This window comes from Elaeis guineensis, chromosome 8 (assembly GCF_000442705.2).
Source record: "Elaeis guineensis isolate ETL-2024a chromosome 8, EG11, whole genome shotgun sequence".
Taxonomy (NCBI): Eukaryota; Viridiplantae; Streptophyta; class Magnoliopsida; order Arecales; family Arecaceae; genus Elaeis; species Elaeis guineensis.
Genome location: NC_026000.2, coordinates 128,227,006 through 128,237,285, shown reverse-complemented (window position 1 = coordinate 128,237,285; position 10,280 = coordinate 128,227,006). Strand labels below are relative to the sequence as shown.

Genomic DNA, 10,280 nt, shown 5'->3' with positions numbered 1-10,280 from the left:
ATCACAAACTTAATAAACTTTTTTTTTTGGTACAGTGAAGAGTGCTAGGGAAAATTAAGAGAGAACATAAATACAGCCCATGGCATCAAATTGAATTAAATAGGAGTACCTACCAGCCAGCCAATCAGCTGGGTATTGGCTTCTCTACCTTTAATTTTCACAATAGATGGCTTCTCTACCTTTAATTTTCACAATAGATATCTACCTTGCATGCATGTCTTAAATTGTTTTCCAATTTTCTTACACCTCATTATCTCAGAACTTGTAAGTCTACCAGTAGTTTCACATCATATCTGAAGCAAAGTCTACAATATCAGTACTGACACTATACTGGTAAATTGCCAGTTTGATACAATATGAATGGTATGATATATTGTATGCACCAGCACCAACATAGCTCCTGACTCCCTTTTGCTCATTTTTTACCACAGTAGCATCCAAAACTAGGCAGTACAGATCGGTATAGTACAATATGCACCCCAATATTGAGTCATACTAGGTAGTGTGGGGCATTTTCACTCGACTCGGACCGATACTGACCAATTCGGCTCATATACCAAAGCAAATCTTGATAGCATTTCAGTACCTTACCAGTACATTATGGGTCGGTACTGGTTGGTATAGCAGACTTTGATCTAAAGGCTATTCTGCTAATAGCAATTCCAGTTTCATGCTTGTTTTATAACATAAATCAAATTATTCTGCATTTATCTAGTCAGTCATAAAAATCCTTCAATTCCCAAAATATTAACTAGATGCCACTGAGATCATCACTACGGCAACAATAATGAAAAGTAAAGAAAATCCAGGTTTTACAGAATACAATTTTCTTCAACTAATGAAAGCATCACAAACCAAGAACTGCATATAACTAGAGTTCCTCTTAGCGTTATGGAACTTGAGCCCAAAATAAATGGTTCAAGCGATAAGTCTGAGTGAATGATCCAGCAAGGATCCAGTAAAACATAAAAGTATTTGAACTACCTGGCCCAAACTTATCACACAAAACCAACACAAAATTAAATGCATGAGAGAGAGGCCCACAAAACATTTGGAGAAGGCTTATAAAGTCAACCTTTTGTTCTCATGATTGTAATGCTGCCTTTTCCCCCTTCAGTGCAAATTTTAGTTTTGACAACCACAGGCTTCCCAGAATAAGCTGAAGTAGGATAAGAAATCATAGTTTCTTCATCCTTCTTATGCTTTAATCTTGATGGTGGTGGAGCTAGAATTCGCTGATTTATGTCATTCAAAGTCACATCACCTTGAACACCACATGGCTTGATAAGGGAAAAAGGGTAGGCAATCGAACTAGTTAACTTTGCCGGAGTTTAATATAAGATTTCCTACCTGATATGATGAAAGGGCAAAATACAAAATTATTAAGAGGAAAATATTTGATTTGAGCAATAACCTAAAGGTATAAAATAGCACATGATGGAACAAATGGCTGTAATGCTAAACATACCCTTAAAAAGTACAGGAGGAGCAGGAGCTGGGGTCTCTTGCACCACATCATTTTCCATCTCAGGCAAAATGTTGTCACACTCTAAACACATAAATGAGATGGTATAAACATCATCATCTAGTTCACATTTTTCAAAGAAAACCACATTTTCACATTACAGGTTAATCTTTTCTAATTGATAGAAGCAGAATGAAAGAGGAACTTAATAATAGAGAAACAAATAGAAGTTCTACTGACCAGAAACACCAACTGGATCATTGGACATCAAATAATTATTCCTGCAAGAAACCATAGGATGACATTAAGACTTATAAACTAGGTCAAAAGTTACCAGATGAAAAAGTGAAACTTTAAAAGGTGCAGACATTTCATCAGGGATACAATGCATCTTGTTTTCATTCAAGCAATCCACCAGCCACCCCTCTGATGACTGATCCAACCCTTCACAACTTATGGCACACCTCTCACCTGGCATAGACTTCAGAATTAGAATAACCAATTAGATGATCTAGTTCAAGTTGCAAAGCATCTTGAGAAAGACCAACCTGAAAATCCCACAGTCCACTGTGAAGTCCAGTTTAAACTTTCTGAAAGTTCATCTTCCATCATTGAGAAATCCCTTGCCTGGATAAATATAAGAACAAAGGCCATAAGAAAAAAGGGGGGAAAGGCATCTTAAACAAACAGATACCTCTCTTTTTCTCCACCCTATATCAGAATAGATAATTTACCTCATATCCATGGATAACCAACCTTAGATTTTAAGAAAGTAGCAGCACCTTCCTCGCTGCCAATGTCAGCCTCATTGGTATCCGACGTGAACTGCAGCATCCGCCTCCTCTTGAGTTGTGAAGGTTCCTCAGATTCCTCCAAACCTTTGTCGGTAATATCTGAATTCCACTCACCCAAGTTATACAGAGTTCAGTACAATCTCAATAACAACTAGCCAACATCTAAAAGAAGATAACAATACCTCCAATATCCGATACTTGGTAGCCAAAATCTGCACAATCCTTAATAGGAGTTTGTTGCTCCAGCATGTACAAGAAATCATCTTCATTTGGATTCACTTCATCCCATAGAAAGTGAGAAAAATCTGCAAAATTTAGGATACTAGACAATAAGAACCAATGCCCCTAAAGGGCTTCTAAAGAACCAAACTTTAGAAGCAACATACTACTTCGTGAATCTGTTTGCAGGCTATACTCTTCTCGCCATTCCCACATCTCACTGCAATTATTCCACATAGAAGCAACAGCACCATAAATAACAAAGACGGTATTACAAACAATGGAAAGCTACCGAACTAATGAGATCATAAGTTTATACTTGAAGTAGATACAATTCAGGCAATTAAGATGACCAACAAATTGTTTCCTTTCGCACTTAAGCGTGACTATAAGAATATGAGAAAATATGCATAATCTAAAATGCAAGATACTTTTATGAAAGGAAGGATGGACTAACAAACTAGTGAGATCATGAGTTTTTACTTCAAGTGAATACAATACAAGTTAATTGATAAAAATGTATTATAAAATGATTCCTTTCCAATCGAATAGCCACGAAATCACAGTCTTAACAGAGCAGAATCTAACAATGTCCACAGAGAGAGATCAACAAGCAAAAAACCGAACCTAGATCCAGAACGAAGAAAACTCGATATTTACTAGGATTTGCCTCTGTAAAAAATTTAGACTGTTCACCGTATTTTATCATACATTTGGTAGCTATTAAAATACTAAGATATATAAATGCACAGGAAAGCACAGAACGCTTCAGATTCAAGTAAGAAAATTCCAAAATATATATAAAAAAGGAGTTCCATTCATCAAAATGGGCAGTAAATAACTGAACCCATTCCCAATTTCCATCGTGCAAAACTGTAGCAGCCAGATCGAAACAAAGGGAACAAAAATCCCACCTTTTTCCAAGCATCAAAAACTCCAAATCCCACAATCCAAAACGATAATTAAAAAAATGAAAATTCAAAAAAAAACAAACAAACAAACAAACAAACAGACACACTCCAAGGAACACAAACAAATGAAATTAAGATTTTTTATAAATAGGGCAAAAAATTAGATATCTCAAAGGACTGCACCAAAATGCATCAGTAAAAACACGACCGAGACCAACGACAGAAACCCGATCGACACAATAACCATTCCATTCCAAATCCAGCGCCCAAATTCCAACTTTCCTCACTAAAAATCTCATCAAACACTCAATAAGTTGAATAACGTATGAAAATACTTCAAAATTCAAACGATAAGAAACCCACTTGTTGTTGCTGTTGAAGTTATCATCGACGTCCATCTCCTCCCCTTCGAATGTCTTCAAAAACCCCAACACTTCGAACCGATTATAGAATAAAAGTATTAAAGGAAGAAAAGGGAAAATTGGAAGGCGATGGAGGCTGTGGCGAGAGAGCGCCGCTCACTTCCTTTCTCTACTCTCACCCAACTCCATTTTTAGGTGACAGCGACAACAGAAAATAAAAACGAAGAGGGATTTATCAACATTTGTATGATTTAGAAAGAGTGCATTGACTAGGAAATAAGAAGGCTTGATATTCCATCAATTTACGTAATTGCCATCCACCGCATCAACCTTCCGTTTGAGCTCTGACCTTCAATGCGCTCCATCTCGGACCTTAATTTAAATTATGATCCTAAAGTATAGTAAATCAGACGGCTCAGACGTGCTAACCAGATAAAGTTTGAACTAGTCCCGCTGGACCACCAGAGGGGGCTTCCATGTAAATTTGCACAAAAATCTGAACCAGGCCGTTTCGTAAAAATATAAAAGCTTGTCCGGTCTGGGCCCCGCGATTCTAGATCTAATTCTGGTTCGGGGACCACCTCATGGACCGCTAAAGCCGGTCCATTTGCTCAAAGGGTTCGGGTAGAGTCTGGAATTGAGTGGTCCCTTGAATCAAAATATCTTCAGCTATTCTGCTGCTGGTTCGGGTCTATTTCGGTTAGGATCCAGTTGGGGCCCGCTTGGGAACCTGGGTCGGGAAAAATAGACCGGACGCTTCCAAAACCCGGTTTTGTCTGGGTCGATCCGGTTCGACTCTGGTCCCCGACGACCTGCCTCCCGAGAACCGTGGAGAGATATAAAAGCGACAAGCAAAGACTTCGCCGTACGTAGAGAAAGACAATTCCCACTTTACGGATGGTCGCTTAGGATTCTTATACGGATAGCGGATCTACCGCCCGTGTATTCCATGCGAAGCCATCTTGTCCGCTTATCTACCGTACGCTACAGACGGATGGATGGGAATATTTTGTTCGACGAAGCGAGGGCAGATGCCACGTTCGCGTAAAGTCTGAAATGCGCGCGTCCGTAGCAGAGGAAGGGTAGGCTTAAGGGAGTGGGGCCTGAGCCCAGGATGCACGTTTTTAGAACGTCCGCCGATTTTCGCTGCACTCGGGCCGTATTTTACTATTTTTGTTGATAAATTATTATTATTATTATTATTATTATTATTGTTATTTTACTTAATATTTACTGAATTAGTTTCTTTATTATTTTAGACATCCGAAGCCATTAAATTCTGATAGGGAAATCCCACCATCTCAGCGTGAATCTACATGCATAGGATTAGATTATATTGCCCTTGGATTATCGTGCCTCGTAATGAAGCATAATGGAGGGACCTTTTTTTCCGATGGAACATAGTTCGAAGGCTTTGTTAATACAAATAGTTTATCTGGCGTTGAATTATTATCATGTTTTACTACTTTTGCTGGTAAATTATTATTAGTATTATTTTACTGTTATTTACTTAAAATTTACTAAATTAGTTTCTTTATTATTTTAGACATCTGAAGCCGATAAATTCTGGCAGGGAAATCCCACCATCTCGGCATGAACCTAGACGCGTGGGATTCGATCACATCGTGGTTGGATTATCGTGCCTTTCACTGCTTTTCTTTTTCTTTTTTTTTTTTTTTTTTTGGTAGTATATAGTCCGAAGGCTCCATTGATACAAATAGTTCATCTGACATTGGATTATCCCGTGTCAGTGAAAAAGTTCTAATCAATTATACATAATGATACGTCAAACTCTGAATACAATCTGATATAATTTTATTATGAATTATTTTTTCTTAAATTATAATTATTTTATAATATTTCTATGATAAATTTTTATCCGATCTGACTCATATCACTACTTGATTTAGACCCGACCCCATCTGACCCGAGATGGGTGCTGAGCGAATATGGTTATGAAATTTTTAATTACGGAATCAGATCCATACCTTATCTATTACCATCCCTACTAGTGACCACTATCCTAACCTATAGATCATATACAACATGATCTTAAATCATGCACATATAAGTTTATACTCGATTTAGATTTATCACGTAACTAAGAAAATCCTAATCGGGCTACATGTTACCATTACTCGTAGCTCTTTATTTTCTAACCTTTGCCATGACCGCTAGCTACTTCACTCACCTTTTATCTTATTTTCACTCCAAATTTAATCAATATCTCCATCTAATCTAAAAATCTTAAGAGAATTCTATAACATTATCACTCTAGTTCCACCTCTAAAATTATCCCTTGCTCCAAATTTAAGACCATGTGTCCTCGGATCATGACGCTGACCACCCTTTCCTCATCACACCTAACCCTATATAGAATCTTTTTAATTATTCATTTATATGTTAGATCTCACTTTTACACTCCTCCATAATAAACTTTACTACATGGAATCCTCTTCTGCAAAAAATTCCTTGATTTCACCAATGTTTTTCCTCAGGGTAATCTACCATATAGGATCCCTGTTAAGCTGATTTACTTATATGTCTTACAAGTTACAATAAATTTCAAAAGTCATACCAATTACATTTTCATTGTGGTTGTGCCATGAATCAAAAATCAAATAGTAACTCTGATGCACTTCCTCCAATTACAATCGGGCATCACTTCTTATATTGCCGAAGGAATATGATTCAAGATTGATGTCAACAAAAATTTTAATTAAAGATGTTTCTGAAAATTCTAGGCTATAGTTGTGGATAATATGTCATCTTCTTCTAAATCCTCTGTCTACATGGTGAACATTTCTCACATACATTTGAATATTTTTTAATATGGTTCCATTTGTTGTGACTATATAATGAACTTATGAAGAATGGATTGCAAATTTATTTCTTGTTGTCCAATGGAGATAAATCCTAAGGCTTTTTTCAAAATTAAGGACTTGTTTGAATGGTTGGATCTAAAATCTATAGGATGGGAGGCCCAACTATCAAAAATATTGAATTATAAGCTAGACAAAGTTTATGTTTACAACTATCCAAAGACTATCTTTGGAGTGTGCTAGGTTGAATCCTATTTTTTAATAGTTGAGATCATTTTTTCTCTCTATAAGATCAAGTCTGGCTCCTTAAAAATTAGTCATGAATAATTGTAAATATAAGTATAGACCAACCCATAATTTAATATTTTTTATGATTGTACTATCAACTGACTAATATTATAAAATTTTAAGCCCAACTATCCATACAGATCCCAAATGAAAATCATTACTTGCTTTGATGCTTTCAGAATTCAATGATTTGGGAGAGAAGACCCAGAAATTTTAGATCTTTTTTAGTAATGAATCCCTTGCAATTTGTCACCATCAACTGTATGAGCAAAACAACACCTAATTATTTAGATTTTATCTTAGTGTAATGAAATTATTGCTCTTGAGCAAACAGAAGTTATAAGAAAAGAAACAAACTCTCAAGTCAGATAAAAGATATACCTAATCTCCCTTTTTTTGTAGTATAAGTACTGCTTATTCCTGACACACTTGGTTGATTTTGGAACCTTGGAGGTGCCCGTTGTTTGAGTCTTTGATGAATAATCATTATTTCAAAATCTAATTAATTTTTTTTGTGATTTTAAATGTGCATTCGTATAAACGATAAGAATGTCTCAAGATTCAATCTTCAACCGTTCCAACATGCTATATGTCCCCTTTATTATTTGTAATTGCACATAGGGCTCGATTGATTCATGAGAAGAATTTTTTTTTATTAAAATATTTTTTTTGGAAAGTTGAATTCTGAAAAAATGGTTTTGATACATTGGTTGATCGTTGAAAAATAACATATTCCAAATTGTCTTACCTTTGATTAAACATATGCTTTCCTAAGAAAGCAGTGTAAAATATCTACTATACTTTAATAAAAGAAAAGATCTTATTTAATTATATTTATAACTTTAAAAATATTTTTTTAAAAAAAATCCTTACTCTCTTCGCATAGAAAAGCCAAAAATCTATATTTCACATAGATTTTTATTTTTTATAGAAAGTTTATTCCTATAGAATACAATTTTTCAATCTCTCTTCTTTGAAAACTTCAACCAAACAGAAGAGGCTCCTTCATTTTCCCACTGACCACACTTCTCTCTCTTTCTATTTCCATGAACCAAATAATGACTTAATATATGTGATCCTTAAGGGGTTGTTTGGTATAGGATGATCCACTCAGGTTTAAAAGCAATGTAGATGGAAGTAATAAGATCATCATATTTGGTTGCACTATAATAATCCTATGTGGCAGTTATTTTAAATCACCCCCAATTCAATGATGGGATATCTGTTCTTGAGGTGGGAAATCCAATATCACCTCCATGCAGTGATCTTGAGATCAAATATAAGGACAAAAATATTCCTAAATCCAACAAGAAAATTGATATATCAATATATCATTAATATATTATATCAATATTGTATATATGATGTTACATTATATTTGATATTATATTATATTTATGATATATATTATAATATATTATTAATTATATTATGATTAAATGATAATTTTAAATTAGTGTAAAAATATCTTATTGTATTTTATATTTATATAAAAATATTTAATAAATTATTTTTATTTACCTTATTTTTTAATTAAAATAAATATTTGTATTAATAAATAATATATTATAAATTATAAAAATATTAATTCTATAATAACAATTAATATAATTTTATAAGGTTAATAATTAAAAGGACTGATAAATATATTTTTATAGAATGTATTAATTATTAATATATTAATAAATATAATAATATTTTATTTATAATATATTATATATTATTAATAAATATATTTTTATGCAATATATTATGGACAGTTTTAGTATTATATAATCAATGATCTTAGATTTCTATAAAATACCAAACAAATTACTCATGGATATCCGAGAATATTTAATCATTGAATCATGGCCTATCAAATGCAATAATCTACAATCATTGACGATCGGATCATCATAGAATTTGAATCATCAATGGTCTTGGATCTCTAAACACTACCTAAATGCCATCCGCATGGTTTACTCTATGCTTTTAGCAAGCAAATTTATTTTTAAAGAATTAATAATTATTCTTTTTTGAAAAAAGAAAATGCAGTGCATACAAAACCTCATAGATTCTCAACTAGTCAGGAAGTTTTGTCAAATTGGATGCTCTGTTGTATCTGGTATTGTATAGGATTTCAGGCAAGGTGAGCATGTCGAGGGAACCTTTCATATGGGGCAACCATTGTTATTGTAAACCATTTGAACCTGCAATTTTCTGAGGGTTAAGGTCTTTGATTTAACCTTTTCGTCTTAATAGTTTACTATTACCTCCAAAAGACAATGGATTATTTAAGCCATTAATTTACAATGGCTTCTGTTGTCAATGGTTTGGCTCCCATCATGCTTCTTAACGGAACCATCGCAATGTGAACGATGCATGCTTCTGGACGCAAAGGAGTTGCCTAAAAAGCAATCTTAACAATCTAGCTCTTCTAGCCAAAAAAAAATACAATCTAGCTCTGCAATTAGAAGCTGTATGTATAGATTGTATAAACCCTCACCATATCAGCACCGGGCATAACAACATTACCAATTGGAATCTAAGGATTACAACATGCAGCCAGGATACAAAGATTATCATCTCAACAAATTACTGCATTGATATTTGCCCATCCTTTGTAGATCAGCTCCGATTCAAAGTAAAAATAGCTGCTTTTGCCCTTCTTTTTTCTCACTGAGATGGCAAGGATAGACAATAATTCAAGGTCAGCTCACGTTCCTCGCAAAACATAGACGGTCCTGTTTTATTCACTGTAGGGGGCGAATGGGAGTTCTCACTTTACCCTCATCGAGGAAGATCACGGGAGGAACAATTTGTGGGGGCTCTCCTGTAGATGCTCTCCAGGGATAAGAGCCGTCCTGCGGGGACTAACTTTAAAAGAGGGCCAAAAATCTGATAGCGGTTCATGCACCACCTGACCTCCCACAACAAACCAAATGCATGTTGCTATGATACCAAGTAGCCTCGGGCTGGCGACAGAGTAGAAAAATGGTTAAAACAGACCTGCGTCATTCAAGTAAAAGACATTCACACTGCTAAACAGCTACAGAGTACATAAAACTGAATACACATAAGATGTCGAAGCAAGTGGCTAAGATATATCAGAGCAGCAGGAACACAAATGAAAAAAAAGCATTTTTTAGAATAAAAAACCTGAAGTTGCTCCCCTCGCTTGGATGGTAGTCATGGAGTCAATCCACAGCTTATACAGCTAATTCAACAGCATCAGCCTGTCATTTCATAATTAAAAACTTTTTGGGATGGTTTGAGCTAATCCAATTCATCTCACATAAAAGGAAGTTTGAGTATTCTGTCAAACAAAGACACACCACAAACACTATTAGAAAGGATTATCTATAAATATTCAAGATCTCAGCCAAGCAAATATATTCATGGACAACAGCAAGATGGCACAATGATTCAACATCCCA

General features: G+C 34.7%; 1 protein-coding gene across 1 annotated transcript; it reads right to left on the bottom strand.

Annotated features, from left to right (window-relative positions):
• Window positions 1–774: 774 nt before the first annotated feature.
• LOC105049648 (protein XRI1) lies at window positions 775–3,974 on the bottom strand. The gene is given in 10 exon segments (XM_010929371.4): window positions 775–1,330; window positions 1,333–1,350; window positions 1,469–1,549; window positions 1,706–1,746; window positions 1,834–1,936; window positions 2,014–2,092; window positions 2,222–2,358; window positions 2,442–2,564; window positions 2,649–2,698; window positions 3,753–3,974. Coding segments are annotated over 10 exon segments (927 nt in total). The 5' UTR covers window positions 3,788–3,974; the 3' UTR covers window positions 775–1,070.
• Window positions 3,975–10,280: the final 6,306 nt, after the last annotated feature.